The sequence below is a fragment of the Bos mutus genome, chromosome 10 (genome assembly GCF_027580195.1).
Source record: "Bos mutus isolate GX-2022 chromosome 10, NWIPB_WYAK_1.1, whole genome shotgun sequence".
In the NCBI taxonomy this organism is placed as follows: domain Eukaryota; kingdom Metazoa; phylum Chordata; class Mammalia; order Artiodactyla; family Bovidae; genus Bos; species Bos mutus.
In genome coordinates, this window is record NC_091626.1 from 93,996,594 (window position 1) to 94,024,176 (window position 27,583).

The 27,583-nt window shown below is 38.6% G+C and overlaps 1 protein-coding gene across 9 annotated transcripts in view; it reads left to right on the plus strand.

Moving 5' to 3' along the window:
• The window catches only part of CEP128 (centrosomal protein 128), a 479,221-nt gene extending 456,256 nt beyond the window's left edge, over window positions 1–22,965 (plus strand). For all 9 annotated transcript variants that reach the window (XM_070378430.1, XM_070378426.1, XM_070378432.1 and 6 more), the window contains 2 exons: window positions 16,745–16,853; window positions 22,827–22,965. In XM_070378430.1, coding sequence (XP_070234531.1) covers window positions 16,745–16,853; window positions 22,827–22,954 — 237 coding nt within the window. In that variant the 3' untranslated portion in view covers window positions 22,955–22,965. The remainder of the gene's footprint in view (window positions 1–16,744; window positions 16,854–22,826) is intronic.
• Window positions 22,966–27,583: the final 4,618 nt, after the last annotated feature.

Sequence of the window (27,583 nt, forward strand, 5' to 3'; positions counted from 1 at the left end):
AACACAGTGTATGCCTCTTAGTTCAATAGAGGTCTAAAAGCAGATGAAATATTTAAGACATTGCTTCCCAATACAGTTAGATTCAGTATCAGGTGAATCAGTGCTATCTAGAGGCACCCAAATTGCGATAAATCAATGCAATTTCTATAACAGCATATGGCAAAGCTCTGAATGTTTAACATGTTCAGCAAGTAATCTCATTGGAGTTCTCTTTAAAATTACATTTGCAGCTGAAGAGGAAATCAAGCCTGGTTTTGTGAGGCCAACACTTATCAAAATGAGAAGATAAGTTTGAAAATTTTGCAAATAGGGAGTGCAAATGCAGGAAAGAGCCACAAAGCACATTGTATGATGACATTGTTCCACATTAATACTACTTAAACATTTTTAAATATTGATCCATTTCAGTGATGAATACGTAGATTATTATCTTGTGTAGCAGATGTCTGGCCTGAAATAATGCAGTGATCTAAGGCAAAACTCATGAGACTGTCACATTTTTTGTAGTCATTGTTGCGAAAAATGTGAGAGCACATTTTTGCAAATCATAGATACCAATGATCATTTGCTTATATGCTTTTTATAAACATAACTTATTAAGAATGAAAGAGGAGGCAGCTTCAAAAGAAATAAGTTCATATGGGCAGTGAAAAAATTGTTAATTTCTTAGCTTCCTGGATAATCAGAGACGCTGCGTCTGATTTGTTGTTGTTCAGTCACTCAGTTATGTCGAGCTCTTTGCAACACCATGGACTGCAGCGTGTCAGGCCTCCCTGTCCCTCACTCTCTCCCAGAGTTTGCTCAGACTCTGTACAGACTATATTGCCAAAGCACTGCATTTCCTGTCGGAGATGGGGGTGGCAGCACGTATAAGCATACAGAAGGCAGGTCTTCAAGTAGAGAAGAGTTACCTGTCATCTTAATCCTTACAGATAATTCCTGTCCAGTTGTTTTAGAGCGCAGTTTGGCAGACGGCCAGCCATGGGCCAAGTCTTGCCTGCTGACTGCTTCTGTGAGTAAAAACACTTATTCGTGTGTGGTCTATGGCAGCTTTCATGCTCAATGGCAGAGTTGAGTAGTTGCAACAGAAACTGAAGGCCCACAGAGCCTCACAGATTTATCATCAGGCCCTCTGTGGGAAAATTTTGCCAACTCCTGGTCTAGAGAAAGAAGACTTTTACCAAACTATTCTTACTTCCTTTACATGTTATGTAAAGTATTCTCTTTTCTTTATTTATCAGCCAAATACATACTACACAAGTTCTTTGTAAAGTCATACTACTGTTCATTCATTCAACAAATATTTGTTGAGTTTCAGCCATGTGCCAGGAACTTTCTAGGTGCATGGGAATCACATCAGTGAACAAAACGAAGATCTCTGCCTTTGAGAGTTTTTGTTCTTAAGGTAAGATCTTCAAGTCTGTTGTTGCTGACTACAACATCCAGCAAACATATACTGAATTTCCACTGTGCACAAGACGCAGCGCTGGAAGTGGAGAGAATGATGGCATTTTAATGAGAAAAGTCATTACCAATCCTTAGGAATTCAAATAACTGTAGTACAAAGGAGAAAGGGATAAATGCTGTAAAGACAACCCCATTAGGGGACTTCCCTGATGAGCCAGTAGTTAAGAATCCACCTTCCAATGCAGGGGATACAGGTTCCATCCCTGGTGGGGGAACTAAGATCCCATAAGCCACCCGGGAGATAAGCCCACACACCACAACTACTGAACCCCTGCACTCTAGAGCCTGGGCTCCACTCTACACCGCAACTAGAGAAAGCCAGTGGGCTGCCTTAAGGCCCAGCACAGCCAAAAAAAATTTTTAAGTCGATCCCAATAAACAGCAGTGGAAGTTCAGAGAAGAAAGATGCTCTAAAGCCTTTTGAAAAGAGGCTCGTGATGACAAGGTACACGGAAGTGTTTTATCCTCATCTGTTTGGAGAAGAATCACTGTTAGTATTACAGTCGTAGAACCCTGAGTGTATTACTGTTGACAGACAAATAGCTCTTGGAAGAGCAGAACCATGTTGGCAGCTGGCTTCGCTGATGTTTTCGCTGATGTCAGAAGGCAGGGAGACATCCAATATGACCACACTGCTGCTTGTGGAAGGGGAGGTATAGTAGAAAGTGTGCAAGTCAGATTCCCTTTCAATTCAGAAGGAGACTCATCGCCCTCTGTTTGCTCCAATGGCCATCACCAGGCTCAAAAGGATCAGGTTTATAGAAACCCATCAAGATTTTCAGCAGGACCAGTGTCAACAATTGCTGAGAGCATAATGTAACGTTGTATTGAGCTTCCTAAGTTAACTGGACGAAGCCTGATCTCAAAGTATATACAGAGACTTCAATTCACTGCTGAATCGAACACAGCGTTGTATACACAACAAAGCATTCCGTAGCTCATTTCATCAGGCCTAACTGGGTTTCTGTAAGACAACAGACTTCTTTGCTGTCCCAGCTGTTTCGAATAGAACAGAATGTTCAACAGTCAGCCAATAACATAGCATTGCTAATTGGAATTCACAGAGGAGCATGGTTTTGTCCAAAATATTCCCATTTGCTACCTGCCCTTTTTGCTCTCTACCCATGTTCAATATATGGTTTTAATTAGCAGTGGAGTTTTCGGTAAAATCACAAAAAGCATGTTTTGTTCCCATCCTTCCTCCTCCTGAAAAGAAAATCATGATTTTCAATTTCTAGCAGAAGAGTTAGTAGGCAACTTCTCTTTAAAAGCAGATGTTTTACAGGATAAGAAGAGGTGGGTAAGGAAGCGATGATAATGGCTTTCAGCACAGGTTATGAAGGCAGAGTCTGACAAAGCCCATTGTCATATGTGCTCAGCGTAAGCACGTGTGTGCTGCTCCTAGAAGCTGTTTCTCCCTGCTTGAATTGCTCCGTGGTTTGTTTATGCTTTGCTCATAGCAATTAATGACTGCACTTTCTCTCTAAGGTCAGCTATTTCTGTCCATACCTTAAATCGTCTACAATTGTTAGCTTCTGAAACATGCAATATATAACTCCTGGTGCAATTCACAATTGGAGGTGACTTTCACTTAATGACTATTAAAATATCTCATCAGTGTATTACGTAATTTTACAGATATTGCTTGGGAATAGCAGTGGCAATCACGGTGGAAACTGAGGGAGCTTTAACCTCATAATACCCCAATGACGTATAACCACCTCTCTCCATGCTTTTTAAAGAAGTTGTGTGTAAACTGCTATGTAAATATAGCTCTATGCCTCTGCCAGCCCCAAGCAATTTGCCATCATTTAAACCTCTCCTGGAAAGAATGAAAGTGAAATCACTCAATCTTGTCTGACTCTTTACGACCCTGTGGACTGTAGCCTGCCAGGCTCCTCCATCCAAGGGATTCTCCGGGCAAGAACACTGCAGTGGGTTGCCATTTCCTACTCCAGGGGATCTTCCTGACCCAGAGATCAAACCCTTGTCTCTTGCGACTCCTGCATTGGCAGGCAGATTCATTATCATTGCGCCACCTGGGAAGCCCTATATAGAGATTTAGGGCAAGGGTCCCCAACCTTTGTGCCACAGACCAGAAATGGTCGCTGGCCTGAGTTAGGAACCTGGCTACATAGCAGGAGATGAGTGGCGGGCAAGCAATGCTTTGCCTGTCTTTACAGCCTTTCCCATCACTCACATTAAGGCCTGAGCTCCACCTCCTATCAAATCAGCAGTGGCATTAGATTCTCTAAGAGCTTGAAGCCTACTGCACTTGAATCAACCCAAACTCCCTCATTGGAAAAATTGTCTTCCACAATACTGGTCCCTGGTGCCAAAAAGATTGAGGACTGATGATTTAAGGTGCAAGCAACCCACTCCAGTGTTCTTGCCTGGAGAATCCCAGGGACGGCGGAGCCTGGTGGGCTGCCATCTATGGGGTTGCACAGAGTCAGACACGACTGAAGTGACATAACAGCAGCAGCAGCAGCAACTAATCTTAAAAAAAAAAAAAGTAAAGTAAGTCACTTTAAGTGACTTTTTTTTAAAGTAAAGTGACCCTTTAAAGGGTCGCTCTTTGTGACCCTATGGACCTGTAGCCCACCAGGCTCCTCTGTCCGTGGGATTCTCCAGGCAAGAATACTGGAGTGGGTTGCCATGCCCTCCTCCAGGGGATCTTCCCTACCCAGGGATCGAACCTGGGTCTCCCACGTTGCAGGCAGATTCTTTACCATCTGAGCCACTGGGGGCGGAGGGGTAAACTGATGATTTGAGGTGCAAGTCTAATCTTTAAGTTACCGTAAAAGAAATAGTAAATATAGCTAAAGGTAAATACTGAAATTTGGGTAATGCTATTCTATGGATTATATGACTTTTGAGGGCAGACGCTGTCTGCCTTATCTTTGACTCCAGAATACACAATGCATGCTAATTTGATGATTAAACTTTTTTTCCCTAACTTCAGCCTTTCACGGAATTCTAACAGATTTCATTGTTATTTTTCCAGTAATTATTAGATGACACATCTGAAACCTCATAGGTAATTGAATCATGATGAACTCTGAAGCAATTTTTGTTCTTTTGAATGGATTAAGACTAACTTTCCAGCCATAATATTTAACTAGTTGATTGCATCTTGACATTTTAAAAGTTAAACAAAAGGTTGCCAAATAAGTTGAGATATTTTTTGCTATAAAACCTGAAAATAGCAAAGGAGCAAAAGTGATTAATTAAAAGTCAAAATGTGTACTTGTATGAACATATTTTTTGCTATTCTTGTGCAGTTGCTAAGACATGTCCAATTCTTTGCGACTCCAAACTGGACTGCATCACACCAGGATTCTCTGTCCTTCACTGTCTCTCAAAGTTTGATCAAATTCACATCCATTGAGTTGGTGATGCTACCTAACCATTTCATCCTCTGTCACCCTCTTCTCCTCCTGCCCTCAATCTTTCCCAACATCAGGGTCTTTTCCAGTGAGTCAGGTCTTCCAATCGGGTGGCCAAAGTATTGGAGCTTCAGCTTCAGCATCAGTCCTTCCAACGAATATTCAGTACTGATTTCCTCAGTTGACTGCCTTGATCTCCTTGTAGTCCAGGGGACTCTGAAAAGTCTTCTCCAACACCACAGTTCGAAAGCATCAATTCTTTGGTTCTCAGCTTTCTTTATGGTTCAACTCTCACATCCATACAAGGCCTTTGGAAAAAACATAAATTGGACTATATGGACCTTTGTTGGCAAAGTAATGTGTCTGCTTTTTAATACACTGTCTAGGTTGGTCATAGCTTTCCTTCCAAGGAGCAAGCGTCTTTTAATTTCATGGCTGCAGTCACCATCCACAGTGATTTTGGAGCCCAGGAAAATAAAGTCTGTCACTGCTTCCACTTTTTTGCCTTCTATTTGCCATGAACTGGTGGAACCAGATGCCATGATCTTAGTTTTTTGAATGCTGAGTTTTAAACCAGAATGCAGAGTTTAAAACCAGTTTTAAACTCTCCTCTTTCACTTTCATCAAGAAGCTCTTTAGTTCCTCTTCTTTTTCTGCCATAAGGGTGGTGTCATCTGCATATCTGAGGTTGTTGATATTTCTTCCTGCAGTCTTGATTCCAGCTTGTAATTCATCCAGCCTGGCATGTCACATGATTTACTCTGTATTTAAGTTAAATAAGCAGGGTGACAATATACAGCCTTGACATACTCCTTTCCTAATTTTAAACTATTTTTTCCTAAATTGAAATACCTAGAGTAACGGGCAAATTTGGCCTTGGAGTACATAATGAAGCAGGGCAAAGGCTAACAGGGTTTTGCCAAGAGAACGCACTGGTCATAACAAACACCCTCTTCCAACAACATAAGAGAAGACTTTACACATGGACATCACCAGATGGTCAATACTGAAATCAAATTGATTATATTCTTTGCAACCAAAGATGGCAAAGCTCTATACAGTCAGCAAAAGCAAGAATGGGAGCTGACTGTGCCTCAGATCATGAACTCCTTATTATCAAATTCAGACTTAAATTGAAGAAAGTGGGGAAAACCACTAGACCATTCAGGTATGACCTAAATCAAATTACTTAGGATTATACACTGGAAGTGACAAATGGATTCAAGGGATTATCTGATAGACCGAGTGCCTGAAGAACTATGGACCGAGGTTCGTGATATTGCATAAGAGGCAGTGATCAAGACCATCCCCAAGAAAAAGAAAAGCAAAATGGTTGTCTGAGGAGGCCTTTCAAATAGCTGTGAAAAGAAGAGAAGCAAAAGGCAAAGGAGAAAAGGAAAGATATACCCATTTGAATGCAGAGTTCCAAAGAATAGCAAGAAGAGATAAGAAAGCCTTACTCAGTGATCAGTGCAAAGAAATAGAGGAAAACAATAGAATGGGAAAAACTAGAGATCTCTTCAAGAAAATTAGAGATACCAAGGGGACATGTCATGCAAAGATGGGCTCAATAAAGGATAGAAATGTTATGGACCTAACAGAAGCTGAAGATATTAAGAAAAGGTGGCAAGAATACACAAAAGAACTATATAAAAAAGATCTTCATGACCCAGATAATCATGATGGTGTGGTCACTCACGTAGAGCCAGACATCGTGGAATGCAATTTCAAGTGGGCCTTAGGAAGCATCACTAGAAACAAAGCTAGTGGAGGTGATGGAATTCCAGTTGAACTATTTCAAATCCTAAAAGATGATGCTGTGAAAGTGCTGCACTCAGTATGCCAGCAAATGTGAAAAACTCAGCAGTGGCCACAGGACTGGAAAAGGTCAGTTTTCATTCCAATCCCAAAGAAAGACAATGCCAAAGAATGCTCAAACTACCGCACAATTGCACTCATCTCACATGCTAGCAAAGTAATGCTCAAAATTCTCCAAGCCAGGCTTCAACAGTATGTGAACACTGAACTTCCAGATGTTCAAGCTGGTTTTAAAAAAAGCAGAGAAACCAGAGATCAAATTGCCAACATCTGTTGGATCATGAGAAAGCAAGAGAGTTCCAGAAAAACAACTACTTCAGCGACTGAACTGAACTGAATTTTAAACTAGTCCATTGTTCATGTCCGGTTCTAACTGTTGCTTCTTAACCCACATACAGATTTCTCAGGAGACAAGTAAGGTGGTCTGGTATGCCCATCTCTAAGAATTTTCCATAGTTTGTTGTGGAAACCACACAAAGTTTTAAGCATAGTCAACAAAGCAGAAGTAGATGGTTTTTCTGGAATTCCCTTACTTTCTCTGTGATCCAATGAAAGTTGGCAGTCTGATCTCTGGTTCCCCTACCTTTTCTAAACCCAGCTTGTACATCTGGAATTTCTCAGCTCAGGTACTGCTGAAGCCTAGCTTGAAGTATTATGAGCATGACCTTGCTGGCATGTGAAATGAACACAGTTGTCCAGTAGTTTGAACATTCTTTGGCACTACCTTTCTTTGGGATCGGAATGAAAATTGGACCTTTTCTAGCCCTAGGCCGCTGGCTGAGTTTTCCAAATTTGCTGACATATTGAGTGCAGCACTTTAACAGCATCATATTATAGGATTTTAAATAACTCAGCTAGAATTCCATCACCTGCAGTAGCCTTGTTTGTAGTAATGCTTCCTAAAGCCCATTTGACTCCAAGATGTTTGGCCCTAGATGATGGACCATACCATCATCAGTATCGTCATTAATACCTGTTTTGTATAGTTCTATGTATTCTTGCCACTTCTTAAACTCTTCTGCTTCTCTTAGGTCCTTACTGTCTCTGTCCTTTATTGTGCCCATCCTTTCATGAAACGTTCCCCTGATATCTCCAGATTTCTTGATGAGATCCCTAACTTTCCATCATACTGTTTTCCTCTATCTCTTTGCGTTGTTCACTTAAGAAAGACTTCTTATCTCTCCTTGCTGTTCTCTGGAACTCTGCATTCATTACGGTTTTTATTTTTTTTAACCCTACCAAACCCAGTTCCCCTGACAAACCACATGCTTTCTTCAATATTCACAATAATTTGCTCAATAAGAGCATTAAGAAAGGAAAGATTATGAAGAAAGTTAACTGTAAAGATACAATTGTTAATCATATTGAATTCAAAATTCTAAATATATCAGGTACATCAGTTCAATTCAGTTTCTCAGTCGTGTCCAAATCTTTGTGACCCCATGATCTGCAGCATGCCAGGCCTCGCTGTCCATCACCAATTCCCGGAGCTTACCCAAACACATGACCATTGAGTCGGTGATGCCATCCAACCATCTCATCCTCTGTCGTCCCCTTGTCCTCCTGCCTTCAATGAGGAGCATCAGGGTCTTTTCAAATGAGTCAATTCTTTGCATCAGGTGGCCAAAGTATTGGAGTTTCAGTTTCAACATAGTCCTTCCAACGAGCACCCAGGACTGATTTCCTTTAGGATGGACTGGTTGGATCTCCTTGCAGTCCAAGGGACTCTCAAGAGTCTTCTCCAACACCACAGTTCAAAAGCATCAATTCTTTGGCACTCAGCTTTCTTTATAATACAACACTCACATCCATACATGACTACTGGAAAAATCACAGCCTTGACTAGACTGACCTTTGTTGGCATAGTAATATCTCTACTTTTTAATATGCTGTCTAGGTTGGTCATAACTTTCCTCCCAAGGAGTAAGTGTCTTAATTTCATGGCTGCAATCACCATCTGCAGTGATTTTGGAGCCCCCCAAAATAAAGTCAGCCACTGTTTCCACTGTTTCCCCATCTATTTGCCATGAAGTGATGGGACTGGATGCCATGATCTTCGTTTTCTGAGTGTTGAGCTTTAAGCCAACTTTTTCACTCTCTTCTTTCACTGTCATCAAGAGGTTCTTTAGTTCTTCTTTACTTTCTGCCATAAGGGTGGTGTCATCTGCATATCTGAGGTTATTGATATTTCTCACGGCAATCTTGATTCTAGATTGTGCTTCTTCCAGCCCAGCATTTCTCATGATGTACTCTGCATATAAGTTAAATAAGCAGAGTGACAGTATACAGCCTTGACGTACTCGTTTTGCTATTTGGAAACAGTCTGTTGTCCCATGTCGAGTTCTAACTGTTGCTTCTTGACCTGCATGTAGATTTCTCAGGAGGCAGGTCAGGTGGTCTGGTATTCTCATCTCTTGAAGAATTTTCCAGAGTTTTTTGTGATCCACACAGTCAAAGGCTTTGGCGTTGTCAGTAAAACAGAAATAAATATTTTTCTGGGACTCTCTTGCTTTTTCGATGATCCAGCAGATGTTGGCAATTTGATCTCTGGTTCCTCTGCCTTTTCTAAAACCAGCTTGAACATCTGGAAGTTCATGGTTCACATATTGCTGAAGCCTGGCTTGGAGAATTTTCTTTACTATCGTGTGAGATGACTTCAGTTGTGCAGTAGTTTGAACATTCTTTGACATTGCCTTTCTTTGGGATTGGAATGAAAACTGACCTTTTCCGGTCCTGTGGCCATGCTGAGTTTTCCACATTTGCTGGCATATTGAATGCAGCACTTTCACAGCATCATGTTTTAGGTTTTGAAAGAGCTCAACTGGAACTCCATCACCTCCACTAGCTTTGTTTGTAGTGGTGCTTCCTAAGGCCCACTTGACTTCTCATTCCAGGATGTCTGGCTCTAGGTGAGTGATAATGCCAGTTAATTGTCTTGTTAGTTTGTAATAAATATACCATAACATATTTATCCAAACAATCCTTGTTTCCTTTTAAATAGTCACTTTCAGGGAATAAACATTGGTTCCGGGAACCATCATTATAAAATATCTTTGCATCTCTCCCTTTGTTTCTGAAGTCAGTGACACATTTTTTTGAGTATCTTTGTTTATGGGAAATTTTTACCCACTCTGAATATGTTTGGTTTTTGAAAATGGATTAAAATCATATAGAGCCAAGTCTGAAATGGGTAAAAAAAAAAAAAAAAAAAACACACACACACAACAAAAGCTGAGTATACTCCTTTTTTTTTTAATGAGTCACTAAGAATATTAAATTTTTACACCATAAAATAGCAATTGAATATAGGTAAATTTATCAAATGGCCTGATCCAATACAGTATTTTTCATGAGTCTGTTCCTCTGTGGCTGAATGTGGCTTCATGTTTATTGCATTATGATTTAATTTTGGAAAAGATGGTTTGGGTTGTTAGATGTTCTGATTGTTCCGTGGTTCTGCTTGGGTAGATTAGAATTTCAGAATGTCAGTGCTGAGAAATCCTAGGAGATGATCTTGCCCAGCTCTGTCCTTTTCTTACATGAAGATACTGAGAGTGACAGTCTGCTACTTTCCACTTCCACAGAGCAGACCTTCAGGAACATGATCATTATTGAGTTCCTTATTGCATATGGCACCGTCCTGAACTGTGAAGATTAGGATGGGTAGGTGGAAATATAGAAAGAGGTGATCAAAGCCACAACCTTATGGAAGTTAAAAGCTATATAATGGCAGCCACACAGATTGAGTTATGGAAGGCTAACTTGAAGTAAACTGTCCAGTTAGAACTTTCAAATAGGAATAAAGTTTACTGAGGAAGAGGTTAAGCTTTTTCAAGCACTAATGGAGAATTGGGAATAAAAATGGGGAACATTGTTAGGCTAGATACAAATTCAAGAAAACATTTCTGCCACAGATTCAGACAAAAAAAAGACAAGACACGTAAGTGTCTTTTCCTTTTCTCTAGGGGAAGAGTTGGAGAAATTAAAATTTTTTAAAAATTAAATGCAGCATTTGTCTTATAAACTTTGAACTTACAATATTTCTGTGAGAAAAATACTTGGTGGGCATCATTAAATATTAATCATTAGAGATCAGTTTAGCAAAAAGATTTAGTCAAGTTGGAACAACTTTTAAGAAACCAATTACAATGTGTGTTATGAAAGAGAAGTGGAAGAAACCCAGGGAAAATATTAGAAATTGCAAGTTCCTTCACCCAGTGGAATTTTTGCAGGGAATTATGGCTAAATAGCTTGTTGAGACTTAAGACAGTAATAAAAATAGGTCCCTGTGCTAAGGATGTGAGAGTTGGCAAAAAACAAAAGCTTGCAAAGAATCTTCCTTTTTAACCAATACTTCCTTTTTAATATATAAGTATTTAGTTGAAAAAATGTAGAAATTAGAAATAGCCATCTTATGGTGACCCTATAAACTTAACTTGCATAGAAAGTCCAAAAATTAAATATCAATATATAATTGGAGGATTTGAAGATATTGTTTTCATATTCTGACATGTTGATTTGTTCAAAAGGATAGTGAAATATTTTTCTTTTAGGGTGTTCTTCTAGGGATCATTTCATTATTTATTTCTAGGTAACCCTGGGGATTCTGGCAATCTTTTGAAGATTTGTAAAATGTTGAAACTTAAAGACATACAGCTGACCCTTGGACACCTCGGGAGTTAAGGGCACTGACCCTCAGTGCACTTGAAAATCCATTTGTAAATTGTAGTTAGCCCTCTGTATCCAAGGTATTATTTCTCATTCTTAGATTCAACCAACAGCAAATCATATCGTACTACAGTATATACTATTGGAAAAAAAAATCTGTGTTTAAGTGGACACACGCAGTTCAAGCATGTGTTGTTCAAGGGTCAACTGTTCATGGAGTCCCAGCTGTATGCCAACAGCTACTTTAGAATGAGCTGACATGGGGTAACTCGAGCCAAAACCATGGATCTATTATGTTCAGATGTGAAATTCTAAAGGCCTCGGGGAGTTGGAAGATGCACAGATAGAAAGGAGAGTTGTGTTCTCAGTCAGTGCTGGAAATCTTCACTTAATCATGCTTTCTATATAAAATGTGAAAGAGAAAAGCATAATAAAAGGTTTCCCACTAAAAAGATGCTTAGATGATTATGGGCCAATAAGAGAAAGGAAAACTCAAGGCAAAGCAGACACACTCATATTTGCCCACTGATGCCTGGACTGAGAAAGACAGTGAAAAGGACAGGAGTGGAGGTGTAGATCTGGGCATCTTGCTGAATGAACCAGCTGGTGTAGTGACAGCCTCAGAGTGTGCCTCCCAGAGGAAGGAGAAGTCCACAAGGGTCGTCAAATCCTATTCATTCTTGCCAAGGTAGGGTTTTACATTTCTGAAACAAAACCAACTGGCATCAAAGCACAGATTATATCTTTTCTGTTTACAGAAAAAGGACCTCTTATATTTTTAATGATGCAACCAGCTTCTTGGCATATCACAGTTAAAAATATGGCACAATTTGGAAAATGTGGAAAAATATTGAAAAGAAAATAAATAGCAAATTTTTTTAAAACCTATTTGCTTAATTTAAAGGTGTATGTTTCCCAATTCTTACTTTTAAATACCTTTTTACATTGAAATCATTATTTGTTGACAATTTTCTTTCCTCTTTATTTAGCACTTTATATATATAAATGAATTACATATATATATATATGAATTTTCTCTATGATCATCATTATGGTTATGCCATAGTTCATTTCCCAATCTCATGTTGTTGAAAATTTAAAATTAATTTCAGCTTTTTTCTGCTATAATCAATTGATTAATATCCTGGTATAAAAATCTTTGTCCATATCTTGAATTTATTAACCTAATCTAGATGCCTAGAAGTACTGGATGACACATTTTAAGGCTGTTTACTTATACCCATTTGGTCTAAGTTGTCTAAATTATTGGCAGAGTTGTTCATATTTCCTAATTACCTTCTTAATGTCTATAGGCATAATAGTATATCCTCCTTTCATTCTACATATATCTTCCCTCTTTTTTCCCTAATCAGTCTCTGAAGAGATTTTTAGATTTTATTGCTCTTAAAAAAAAAAAAAAAAAACCCACTATGGGTTTCATATTTTCAGTTTTTCTGCTTTTGATTTAATTGACCTTTGCTCTTTATTATTTTCTTCCTTTTACTTAATTTATGCTTAATTTGCTGTTCATGTTCTAGTTTCTTAAAGTGGAAACTTGGATTATCAATTTGAGACTTCTTCTTTTGTAATATACACATTTTAATGTTCTACGTATCCCTCCAAATACACTTTTAATGCCTTCTCACAAACTCTGATAAATTGTGCTTTTATTTTCATACAAGTAAATTTTTTTTAATTTTTCTTTTGATCTCTACTTATGAGTTACTTAGAAGTATGTTCTTTAATTTCTAAATATTTGAGAATTTTCAGATATCCATCTCTTGTTGATTTCTTCCGTCACTCCCTGTGGTCAGACAGCATCCTTTGTATAATTTCAGTCATCTTAAATTTATTGAGATTTGTTTTGCCACCAAGCATATAATGTATTTTGCAGAATGTTGGATGTGCACTTGAAAAAAAACTTGTAATCAGCTGTTTTGGGATAGAGTATTCTATAAATACCAGTTAGGTCTAGTTGGCCAGTAGCGTTGTTCAACTCATTTCTTTATCTAAATGTTTTGTGAGAGAGTTACTGAGTTAAATGAGTTGCTGAGAGAGGAATGTCGAAATATCCAACTATAATTATGTGTGTGCTTGTGTTCAGTCATGTTGACTCAGTGGCCCCGTGGACTGTAGCCCACCAGGCTCCTCCGTCCATGGGATTTTCCAGGCAAGAATACTGGAGTGGGGTGCCATTTTCTTCTCCAAGGGGTCTTCCCAGCCCAGGAATCAAACCTATGTCCCTTGCCTCTCCTGACTGCAAGCAGATTCTTTATTGCTGAGCCACAGGGGAAGCCCAATAACTATAATTATAGATTTGCATACTTTTTCCTTATAGTTCTACCAGTTTTGCTTCATATATTTTGACACTGGGTTAATATATACATACAATTTAGCACTGTTATCCCTTTTCCTTCAATTTTTTTTTACTTATTCAACAACTCATATTTCTATTTTCGTATGTAGAAAATGAGGACGTTTAATACAGTTGGCCCTTGAACAACATGGGTTTCAACTGCGTATGTCCGCTTATATGCAGATTTTTAATCGAGTAAATACTGCAGTACTACACAGTCTGCAGTGGATTGAATTCATAGATGCAAACTACGGATACGGAGGGCCAACTACAAGTTATATAAGGATTTTTGCCTGTACAGAGGGTCAACACCCCTAACCCCTGTGTTGTTCAAGGGTCAAAAATATAGCCTTTTTCTCCAGCAAACCTATAATGAATGACTTCCAGTTTCTTATGAAATTCTCATGATTAATGAAAACTGTCTATCATTTGCTAACACCTCTGGCTTTCATCTTAAATGAAACTGAACTCCCTTTTGGTACATGAAAATGATGCTCTTAAGTCATTTTAGGATTATGTTCATGCATTTAGCTCAGAATAAATGGATTTTTATAAATGTGTGTGTGTGTATGCATGCATATGTGAAGCGAAAGTCACTCAATCGTGGTTGACTCTTTTGCAACCCCGTGGACTATACAGTCCATGGAATTCTCTGGATCAGAATACTAGAGTGGGTAGCCATTTCCTTCTCCAGGGTATCTTCCTGACCCAGGAGTTGAACTGGGGTCTCCTGCATTGCAGGGGGATTCTTTACCAGCTGAGCTATCAGGGAAACCCATGCATGCATATATGTATACACACAGACACACACACACATACATATTTAGTCTTTTAACCTTTCTTTGGCATTTCATACATATAAGTGTGACAAAGAAATACAATATAAACTTGGTACCTAGTGCAGAGAACAGCAGCTAAGTCATCAGAGAGTCATGCTGAGTGAGGCCTTGCTGTATGTGAGTTTTGAGGAACCTGTCTGGGCCGCCTCAGTTCAGGTCAGTCCCTCAGCCACGTCTGACTCTTTGTGACCTCATGGACTGCCTGCAGTTGTTTCATCCAGCATTTCTGGCACCATTCTCAATCCTTTCGTCTCCCTTGACCCCAGTCATCCCCAGTTCCTATCTTTTAACTGGCATTCCCACTTCCATGTTTGGGGTACTCCAGCCTGTCTTCCACAGAGGCCAGAATAATCTTTGAGAAATACACATCGAAACATATCATTCCTCTCCTCAAAACCATTGATTGCCTTCTGATCGTACCTAAGGAAAAAAATCCGCACGCCAAATCCGACCTCTGGATATCACTTCAGTCACTTCCCCAGGCTCAGTGTGCCTAAGCTGTGGGCTTTCCCTCAGTTCTTCAAACACACCGAACTCTTTCTCACCTCAGCACCTCCACAGGAGTCTAGAGCACCACTCTCTCACCACCTCACTGGGACTCCTCACCTCCTACTTTTTCCATCCTCCACGTACGATTTTCATCTGGCTGATTCATTGGTTCGTACTCAGCACTCAAGTATCGCCTTCAATATCATCTCCAGAGGTAACTTCTCTGGACCTCAAATCTAAATGTAGTTCTTCCTATTATTTACTCTTCTTCTTATAGTTCTTACCAGAGTTTTTAACTGAATTGTGTTTTGTATAGTTTGTTTAATGTTTTTCCCTTCTGCCATCCTTCAGGATCATTTGCATCGATGTTTTATACTTGCTCTTTGACCAGCACATAGTAGGTGCCAAATAAGTAATTATTGAATGAATGAATGAGTATGAGGAAGAAAAATGAAGTGTAGCAGATAATTAGAAAACATTTAGGAGGGAAAATATGCAATTTTTACTATTTATCAATGAAAGGTATATTAAAGCATCTGTTTTCTAACCTATTTAGCTAGTGAAATTATTCAAAGATAATTCCCCTTTTCAGCTAAGATTTGAGGAAAAGGAAAATTTCATAGAATCCACAAGGGTTCATTTTTGTTTATGTACTAAATATTGTTGAATGAGTAACAATATTTATAATCATGGAAAGCAGTCTAGGTAAATGTATTTAAAATCATCAAATTGTTTTTATTGGCACAGTATTTCCACCCAAGCATTTGTCATAAGGAATATTGCTAACCATGGGAAAGTTTATATATTTAAATATATTTTTCACAGTGTTATTTATAGGAGTAAAACATTGAAAAACCACCTAAATGCCCAGAAAAGTAAGACTTGAGTAAAGCATAGTATATCCACTAGGTAGTATATGAGTGGGGGGTAGTGAAAGTGTTAGTCACTCAATCGTATTCAACTCTTTGCAAACCCATGGGCTGTAGCCCACCGTGTTCTTCTGTCCATGGAATTCTCCAGACAAGAATACTGGAGTGGGTTTCCATTTCCTTCTTGAGGGGATCTTCCTGACCCAGGGATCATACCTAAGTCTCCTGCATTGCAGGCAAATTCTGCACCATCTGAGCCACCAGGGTAGCCCCTTATGTGAGTAACATAAGCTAAAGTAACATAAACTAAATATAAGGATTTTCTACAACTTTATATTAGTGCCTCTGCTGTTGTTGTTGTTTAGTCGCTAAGTCATGTCTGACTCTTTTGCGACCCCATGGACTGTAGCCCACCAGGCTCCTCTGTCCATGGGATTTCCCAGGCAGGAATACTGGAATAGGTTGCCATTTCCTTCTCCAGGGGATCTGTCTGACCCAGGGATCAAACCCTTGTCTTCTGAATTGACAAGCAGATTCTTTACCTCTGAGTCACCAGGGAAGCCCATTTATATTATTAAATATAAATAAATGAAGAGCGCAGAGTTTTACAGTAAAATTTACAAATCTTATCCACACGGGGGAAAAAAGAGTCTGGAAAGAAATATGTCATATTGTCATGGCTTTAGGTGATTTCCTTCTCTCTCTCTTTACATGGATTATAATATTAAATTATGGTATAACATAGCTTGTATCTTGAGGTTCAGTTTTATTTTCAGTACATTTAAGTGAATCCTGAGCCTTACATATTGCAATGATTTGAACTGAAATGCCCGTGCTCTCTTTTTTTAGGATGACAGAAACTTTGCTGAAAGCTCCCATGCTTATGGGTTAGATCAGTCATCTTGTTGGCAGGATCACAGTCGCTTCCTGTCTAGTCCACGATTTTCCCACTTGAACTGTAAGTAATGATGCCCAGTACTAGCTTTAAAATTGGATTTAAGAAAATTCAGTTCATGGAAAGATTAAAGTAAAAGACCAGAGCTTGATAGTAATATTCATGTTGTAATTTTGAAAAAGTTTTCATTATGAACCATACAAATAATGCCCAAGGACATTTATAATATTAACCAACTTACTAAAAATATATGGAATCTCTTCTTTTTAGACTTTACACTTCTCACAAAAACTTAAAACTGAATCACTAAATCTTAATTAAGCAGTTTTTTTGGCATGGAGATTGCTAGTAACTGTGGATGAGTGAGTAAGGAAGTTAGATTGTATTGTAATAAAATCCAAGTCTTCAAAAAGTAGAAAAACTATTCAGATATATCTAATTTTGTACCAAGAATAAGGATATGAAAACTATTATTGTGTAGGTTTCATTCTGTGAATAACATACTGTAAATATTAATAAAAGGTTATAACATTAACAAAGTGTGAGTCTGCTGACCCAGAATACCTTCCCCCACTTGTACTTCTCCTTGGATGCAGTGTCCTTAAAAAAACCTTCAGAACTCACAGTTTTAAGTATGGTTGCTGTTATGAGTGCTCACAATGCACATTACAAATTTCCTTTGAAACCTTTCTTGGAAAATTATGGAATTATTTGCTATTCAGTGACATTTCATTTACTGATTCTTCTCTTCACCCAAGAGTGAACTCCATGATAGGGGTGATGTTTATACACCACTGTTTCCTCAGCATTCTATATGGAACTTGGCACACAGTAAATGCTCAGTTAATGTAAGATGAATGAGTATATGAATTTTTTTATTTCAAGTCCACTTCTATCCAAGCCATTTGGGATTCAAATGTTAATAGATTCTTGTTTAGATCATCATTTAGCTCTTCAGTTTCCCATGGACATAGAGTTTGTACATTCAGTTGGACAGTGCTGTCATTTTAAAAAGCTAGGTTTCTATAAAATAAAATATCAAAATTAGCCACAAAGAAGTAGGTCAAATATAAAATAATAACTCATTTGTTATGATTTATATTCATGGATTCATTGAATAAATATTTATCAGTTTCTGACAAATGGTTTGGCTTCCATTATATCATGATTATTTTATTCCAGCAGCTAAGCATTTTCCCTTTCCTGTCCTAACCCCATTTTTCCAAGTGATTTTATATATTTTCATAAACCCTCTGCTATTCTAATCTGGCAGTCACCCTTCAATTTGGATCATATCTCAGGTTGGTTCTGATACTTCAGAATATGATATATATGTAGTTATACAAAATTTTTATTTTTCATATTAAGCAATGGAAAAATTTCCTCAGGTCTGTTTGATGTATGAAAACATGGAAGAGGAGGAGGGTGGGGACCGAGCACCAAAAACCAACATGGTACCCCATCCATTAAGACATCAAGAGCCTGGAAATAAGCAGCGGCAGGCTATGAGCACAGAGGGCTTTGTTCTACTGGCATTTCATTTTGCCTTTATAACTTGCAGAAAGCTCCTTAGAAAGGTTCCTCCTTAGAAAGGCTCCTAGAAAGGTTCCTTTGAAGACATTAAGGGGAAAACATCAACATTTTTAGAATTTTATTTAATATTATGACAGGCAGTAGAAGAAACTGTATTTGGCTTTTCACTCCGTAGCATTTCATGACTAACACTGGTCATTTCCTAAGATGTAGTACTCACAGGCTGCTATAGGCTTCTATATAAATACACTGACACAGAAAATTAAGTAAGAATCAGGAAAAATATCATTGAGAACATTATTTGGATAAGGAAATACTTTATTAGCCTATATTATATAATCTGACTGAAAAAATAGCTTAAAAAGTAAACCTCTTTATTAATTTATTGATTATTTATACATATCCATATATTTTGCTATTCTTTTTAACAAGTTTTATGATTTTCCTCCCATACGTACCTCCCCCATGTTTTTAAGGATACTTTAAAAAGTTTAATCATAGGTACCTATTGTTACTCATTTTAGGTGATTTAATAAACATTTCTAGAAATAATATTTATTCTAATTTACTTTTCTGATGAACTTTGAATTTTCTGTATGTTTTTCATGATGGCTTTTGGAATTGAATTATGATCACCCTGGATACTTCTCCATTTTTTTGTGGTACACACAATTTCAGCTTAGTTATAGAAGTTATCCTGTCCTAAAAATTTTCTTGACACTGCAAAATTAAAACGGAGATTTGTCAAGATCAACAAAGAGAAAAATGGAGCCTGCAGTAAGTTGATAATACAGGGAACAAAAGACATCTTAAAAATATGAATGTCCTCAGAGATATGAGGAGGTAGTGCATCCAGTAAAAATAAGAGCAAGATGCTATGAAAAAGGAGCACGAGCTAGGAGGCCTCAGAAATGTTCAATATGATAAACGAGAAAGGTGGGAAACGACAAAGTTGAGAAACCTCAAAGAAAGCAGAAGATAAGGAAAAAGGGCAATAGAAGAGAGAAAATATTCAGAAAAACCAATACAGGAAGGACAGACCGTGACTAGTGAGAGTCCTGGAAAGAGAGGACAAGAAAGCAGGACAAAGGCCAGAAGCGGGCAGATGACACGGCCCGCCCAGTAAATGGCTATTGCACAGCTGTCGTCCTGAGGTTTTTTCTTCCCCTTCCTCTTGTATGGTGGATGCCCTATTTCTTTGGTCACCCCCGGCCTTCCTCTGCTGGTTTCAGTTCTTTTGCAGGAGCACATCCAAGAAAGGGAGGTAAATTTTTCATTTTCGTATTTCTGAGAATGGGTTTCTTCCATTCACACTTAACTGAGACTTTGGCTGGCTATAAAATTCTGGGTTAAAAAAGACTTTCCTTCTGAAGTCATCACACAGTTATCTTCCAAAATCTAGTGTTGCTATTGAAAAACCTTCTGTCCTTTCCATTTGACTCCCATTCCTCTGACATGATCGTTTTCACCATTGCTATCCCCCTGCACCTTGGCCTGGCAACTTTTAGGATTGTCTCTTTAACCTCTTTGAGTTTTGTGATGGTATGTCTCCCATGAGTCTTGTTTTACTGAGTTTTCTACGTATTTGCTCTGGGGTTTTTTAATCTGGACATTCGTATTCTTTAATTCTCTCATAGGGAAGGAAGAAACAAAAGATTCTACCAGGAAAAGCTTTAGGAAATAAAAAAAAACTGGATAGATTATTGGATTCATTTGAGCACTTAGAAAAACTAGTAGGTACATGACAGGTCTAACTGAGCTATTAGAAACAATTGAGGGTGGTTATAGAGAAAGAGTAAATAAAAATACATAAAAACACAGGTCAATTACTAGCTCCAGGAAAAAAATGAAAAGAAACAGTGTCAGAGTAGCCCTATTAGGTTTGTATGAGCCATATTTACAGTCAATATAAATACTCACTATTGACATAACTGGGAGTCCAGACGTAACTATATAGGGAGGATGGGGTGAAGGGGAGTGGATGGGTGTGGATACGTCTAAAAACGATAACTCAGAAAATAGCAATATGAGCTGCTTTTTCTTTCAAAAATTGAAGTAAATACAGAAAATAAAGCTAAAAGAGTTGATTGTGGTTGACTCCCGGGAGCAGGTGTGTGGGTTGGGAGGGAAAGGGCAAGAGGCCACAGTCTTTTCCACGTAGTCTTTTGGTGCTGTTTGATATGTGTATGTATGGACACTCTGGCTAAAAAGGAATCTTATAAAAATAAAATGCTACTAAGAAAACTCCAGCTTTTATGTCTGACTAGCATGTGCTGGATTTTGCTTTCACCTTCTGATTGCACCATGAAAGCTGTTGGGGAGGGGGGCGGTTAGAGCAGCTGAGACCTGCGTGGAGACAAGGGGGGAAACTGAGGTGCTGAGGTTGATGCGAGTTTCTGAGCCCACGGAACAGGCTCCTTCTGACTCAGGTTGGGATTTGCCCTGGATGAGGCTCTTTTGTCTGTGCTGAAGACGCTAAGGCACTGATGCTGCTGATTTCGGTGCCCCGTCAAAACTGTGACCTAACGAAAGTGCAGAATCACTGACCATGGAAAAAACAAAGGAAATGGGAAAATACTGCATAATTTGTGGTCTCTGAAATGACCCAGCCTTAATGGAAGTTTGTTTTCAGTAGTAATTTATGTCAGCTTTGTGTAGTTCAGGTCAATTCAAGAAAAGGTAGATGCTTCCCTGCCAGGAGGACGGGGAGAAATGTATAAATTGTAAGTTTATACGACCATTGGAAATAGGAACACAGAAATCCATTATTTAGAGCCATGATTACTACCAAATTTATCCTGGCTGGCTGGGAGCTATGGCCGTGATTCAGGACACTCTTTTAGCAGGCTTGGATTCCATTACCTGTAGCCTGTAGACAGTGGGGGCTTAGTGAGGGAGACTCATGATGCCAGCTTTGGAAACTGTCACTTTTACTTTTTTATAAGTAGTGACCGACCACTGGTCTCCATGGATAGCTCCTTGTAGGCTAAAGGACACAGTTTCCGGACTGGGCTTTCACTTCCAGGGCCCAGACCAGACTGGATTTGAGTGAAGTCTGGAGCAAACTGATGACTTCTCGACATCTCGAGTGCTTTGAAATTCAAATGCTAAATGTTGGTGGAGTTGGTATCTATCAACTTTTTTTTAAACATAAAAAAAAAAATTAAACATTTTTCAGATTAGAATTCTAGCATTGTTGTAAATAATGTTTATTTAAATATAAATATATATATAAATAAATAATCCCAGAAAGAAAGGACTGTGGTTTTTTCATGGGGTTACTTTAGGAGTTGAAAGTGAATCTTACATATTAATTTAACTTGAAATTCTTAGAAAAGCAAATCAATGAAAGTTAATAAAAAAACTTTTTTTTTTTTTTCACTTCCTTACTTCAGATACTGCTGCTCTAAAAAGAAAAGTTAGTGTAGTTAATATGTGTTAAAGGTGAAATGACAGGACATTCCTGGACCAGGACTTTATATTAGTGACTGGGAGGTTATAACTGAGCTGAAACCTGAATGGCAAGAAGAACCAGCTGAGTTAAAATTGGGTAGGACGCATCTTCCTAGTCCAGGGGCAGAACTGGAAAGACCCCAGGGGGAGAAAAAGAGGAAGGAGAATGAGTGAGGGAGAGAGTGATTGGGGGAGAGCGTGGCAGGACATGAGGTCCCGCGGCAGCCTTTTCAGCCACCAGCAGATGTTCGGATTTTATTCTGATTTCACTGGGAGGCCATGGAGGGTGTGATAGGAAGGGATAACGCAGCAGAGTGGCATAGTCTGATGAACATTTTAGAAAGGTAATTCCGGTGTGTGGAAAACGGGGAAAGATGAAAATAGGAGAGAAAATGGTAGCTTGGGCTGGAGTGATGGTATTAATAATAGAGATGGTGTGAGGCAGAAGGACTCAGGTGAAATGGAAGGCAGACTCCTCGGAACTTACCCTTAAATGGGACGGGTCCAGCAGGCAGGCCATGGAAGGAAGGAACCAAGGTTTCAGAAACTGGGTGCATGAGTATATCATTTTCTAAGATGACGAAGAGCAAGGGATAGGCAGGCAGCCGAGATGAAGAAACCAAGTGGGAGGGCTGACTGATATATTTGGATATAGGCATCTGGAGCTCAGAAGAGAGGTAAGAGGTGGTAGAAAAACATTAACCTAGATTCCACATCTAGGCTCAGTTTCCTTTTGTGTAGAACAGAGGTTTCTATAAAAAGGAAGCCCTTCAGATTTCTTCTTCTAAAAGTCTCTGTGCTTTAATGTCACTATATACTAATCAACACCCGCCTTCTACCCTCACTCTTCAAATCCAAAACAAACAAATGACATGGATATGTGGGTTTTTTTTAATATAGTAAATTATTTTATTCCTCAATTGAAGATTTGGTAGTCCATGTAAAGCTTGCAGAAAACTAGTAATCAAATGCAACGATTGCTTATAGCTTTGTCAAGCCAGGGGTTATATTCATCCAGGTGTATTTTTCTCTTTTCTCTCATCCTGCCAGCATTTACCCAAAGAACAGTCGCTCCAGACTCACCTTCAATCAAGGAAGATGCCCCAAGTTTACTGATGGATGAAAGAAGTCCACAACCCAGAAAGGAGGAATACGAAAGCAAAAACAGCAAAATGTAATTAGTTACTCTACCTGAGTGTTTTACAAATAGTAGTATATGTATCCTTGCCACAGTTTGGCCCAGATAATCTAGCAGACGTGTCTGAAGCTTCTGCTCTTCAGCATTGCCAAACAGCGACTGAGAGACAGTGCAGCTGGTCTTTGTGGATGATATAAGTTAAACCAATCCAAACAATATCAGCTTGTGAATGACATATAGCCAACTTACTGGCAACTTACACCAGCAGAGAAAGAAGAATATTTTTCACCTTGCATTTTCCATTTTCAGGGGTAGTCAGTCACATTTTTCTGACCAAAATTTGGATTTATAATTGAGGTCTTTCAAAAATGACTGGCTGAAAAAAGAGGAATATGTGTTCTCCTTGAGGCAGAAGTTGCGGGCACTTTGAATTCAGGGTGCATTTGTATAGACGTGATTTTATTTTGATGCTTTCTCCCTCATAAATTATCATGTGTTATAACATGTCATGGAGATATGCATATATAACATTAGACAGTCCACTTTATAAATGCTCAGGATTGTTAACATCCATCATCTCAGCAGTCTGTTACTACATGCAGTATCTTAAAATTATTTCCAATTATCCATTTTTGTAACAATGAAGAATTTACAAATGAAATCTGAATTGTTAGAGTTACAAAGAATTTGTAGCGTAATTTATTTATTTGTCTTTTTGTGGCCAAATATCCCACTGTGATCACTCCGGTCATATCCTGGACCTTCTTTGGTTTACTCTGACCGGAATCATTAGCACCAAACTCCTGTGTCCATGAGATTTACTTGCCAAGAGTTCTAGTATAATCTGTTACTATCTGTCTAAATTCTTAGAGTGTCTTAAGAGTCTTTCTCAACATCAAAGTGTTTTTAAGAACCTATTCTCTTTACATGTTGATTTACCAATGAAGAAAATTTTTTATTAAATGCTAAAGAAGAGTAAACAGCCAGGAACTAAATCCCACTGGGTCGTGATGGAAAGATTCTGAACAGAGACAAGGACAATAAAGCAGCGTCTTCATAACGTGCGTTACATTTTGTGTTCGTTAAAATCCACTTGCTGTTTAGAGCTCTCACATTTCATAAAGATGTTTCTTGTTCTACTCAAGATATGTTCTCCTAATTTACCGTATTTAAATGTGCAGAAGAAATGGCATTCTCCATGAACTCAAATGCAACAGTTACTATAGAAGACAGAATGTTTTATTTCACAATTTACCAATACAGCGTATACAACCTCTGATAATGCAGTCATGCATTTTATCATTTGTTCATCCAAAAACCTTTTACTGAGTTGTTGCTATAGGCTAATCACGGGGTTAAGAAGGAAAACGAGACCCAAAAACAGGTGCGCGTGTCCCAAACTTATTTGGCATTAGGAGTTACATGAAAAAGGAGTGATGTGCTCATGCAGGCTGGAGAAGTTCTGGAGTAGACACCACTAAGCAGGCTTGGTTTGGTTGTGTCTAACCTTAACCTTGAGACTTAGAGCTGCTAATGTGCCAACGAGCACCAGAGGTTTCAGTGCAAGTGGAATTATTACCCTTTAGTAATATCTGGGATATTGAGAAATTATGTCAGTATTTTCATTGATGTTTTAACTAATACTATTTTTATCTACGTGGATCTAAATGACTGGGAAGAAAACAAGGGAGAAATTAACAGGTTTTACTTAAATCCTACAGGTAGATGTTAGATAGCTTTTCATTTACTGCATTACTAGGAACTTCATGTGGTCCATTCTATTTAATAGAAACTGATCTAAAACATTATTAGCTTTTCGTGGGGGAATAAAAACATTATTAGCTTTTTTAAAAAATCTGTGGTCATTAGAAAAAGTTACATCAGGCCAGTTAAGCCTGAAAAGTGGAGGTAGCTCAGATTTTGTACTTTGCACATCCTTGAAAGCATGTTAGGTGATGATTTTATAACAGAAAAGGATCTTATAAAAGGCCTTTTTTTTAATCTGGAAAAAAAATAAAGCATTGTATATTACTGAAGTCCCTATACTATGGTTGGATGAATGAAGGTGTCTGACTTTAAGTATGGAACACACAAGAACTTCAAAGGCAAAGTCAACTTTTTGTGAGCAACAGTTTTGTCGAAATACCTTGGCCCTCTGTTTATATGGAGTTAAATCCAAGGACCTGTCTCCTCTGAGGATTTTTCCTATCTCTTGCAGTCACCATAAGCTTGAGTTGGAAATTTAAAAGGAATGCTAAGGAAACACTAATAGTTTGTTTTGTACATTTCAGAAGCCAGAACGGTTTTCCCTTTACGCACCCCTTTGGCAGGATAACGTGTGATATCAGCCCCATTGAGCTGAGGCTGGTCGGCCATGTTGCTCATAGCACTAGGACATTGGACAGGATAAACCTTATTCTGGAAATGATAGTGGTCCCAGACTTAATTTGAAGATTGACCTTTTCAGTTTAATAATTTTGATTCTTCTGGCCATCTTTCTCCCTAAACACACTAAACTTCCACTGAAGTTACTGAAGGCCGCAGATGGGAGAAACACAGCTGGGAGAAATCTGGCTTGATGTTTTTCCCATTGGCTAAGGTTATTATTATTTCCTTGACTAATGTCTGATTTGAAGGCTGGAAACCAGTTGGTTATATAACATCTTATGCATCCGGCTTACCAGAATCACAAAGTTGCCTTCTTGTTACAGTTTACATATTTTTACTAATAGATATATTTACTATTTTTACTATAGCTGAACAAAACCGTGCACATAAGGCGTTTGAATTTTAAGGTTATGTGGATAAAAAGCACCTCCCTGCTTGGCTAAGAATGCAGTTAAGTCTCTTTTTCTTCATTTTCCTCCTTTCAGCTGTGGCAAATGCATAAGGCTCAGGTCAGAGGTATGTAAAGGCTTCTTATAATCACAGTGATTATTATACTAATAGTATATAGATTAGTTCCCTAATCTATATCGGATCTTATCATTAAAAAAAATTGTTTTGTGTAGGACTTAAATCTTCCATATACATAGGTGTTGTATTTACTTTGCAACCCCTTTTTAGGAAGGGGTAAATATCTCAAATTGTTTTACTGAGAATTTGTACTATAAGCCCAACTACACATTATATGGTGAAGGCCAAGAATGTGAATGATCACTGAGGAAGCGATTCCTTCTCCAAGATTCTTACACCCCTCCCCAAACAAACTGTCCCAGTGTTTTCTCTCAACTTAAAACAAAACAGAAAATTTGTGATTTTCGTGGCCTTCAAATGCGGAAGCTATCCTCACGAAAGCATCTGGTTTTCTTGGATCAAAAGTAAACCATGAACCTTCAGCTGGAAAGTAAGTTTGGGAAAGTTTGTATATAAAGGCATTTCATGCTCTGAAGTATGATACGAAAATAGTCACATCTTTCAACTTTTAAGTTCCCGAAAGTTTAGCAGTAAAAACATATCAGCTTATTCCCTATTTCAGGAAAAAAATTTAAACCATGAAAGATTCCATTTAGTTTCATTTCCGTACAAAACACAACACATCTCATTTAAGGCTAGGAGAAGTGCTTACATCTAGAAGCAGAACTTTGGATTCTAAGCCCCCAAATAAATTTCAAGGAAGTCTCCCTTGCTTTTTGATCAGTAACAAAGTAAACGATTTTGCTGTGCTCTGGTAAAACCAGCTGAACCTTCAAGTTCTAAGCTCATCTGTCCCCATCTTAGCCTCTGTGGCTCTATCCACCCCATGCCTATGTCCCACCCAAATCCAAGCCCAAACCAAGTCACTTGGAGTTTTACCAAGTCAGCCTCTACTACTCACCTCTGGAGTCTGATAGATCTCCGTAGCCTACAATGAAGGGGCTGGCTGGCTGGTGTTTATAACACCTTCATGTCTTGAAGGACCGGCCAGTTAAAAGGATTTGAGTGTCACATGTCTTGGACTACTCTCCTGGTTGAAAACCCAGGAATACTTCTGTAGCTGGTATCTTTTCCTCCATAATACAGCTTAACTCTGACATAGTGCAAAGCCATGAGACAAACATCGGCTTGAACTTGCTGCCTTGCTCTCTGCAGGAATATGTGGTATTTCTAAACATAGCAGATGTTAGTGCTCTTTCAGGACAGTAAAAACAACAAACATATAATCTGATGGCCTCCACTTTTCAGGGGTTTTCCAGGTGGCGTTAGTGGTAAAGAACCTGCCTGCCAATGTAGGAGACATAAGAGAAATGGGTTCGAGCCCTGGGTTGGGAAGATCCCCTGGAGAATCCTGTGGACAGTGGAGCCTGGCAGGCTACAGTCCATAAGGTCGCAAAAATAAACAACTGAAGCAACTTAGCATGCACACACCACCTTTCAGAATGTAAAACCTTGTGCTTTTGAGCATATAGGTGGGGCATGAAAAAAGGGCTGCAGTAGTCAAATTAGAGTCATACATTTATAACCTGTAATTGTAACAGTAACTTGCTGTTCTACGGCATTGGCTGCATACTTGCCATTCCCTGGAATGAATGCTGTTTTCCTCAAGCTGGCAGATGGTGGACATTTATGCCCAGACTGTCTTCTATCATCTCTCCATAGATCCTCACGAGTTGACACCCTCTCATTTTTCATCCTTTGGTAAAGCATTTTGACTGGCATTATTTAAATAAAAAGCAAAAATTACCATTTA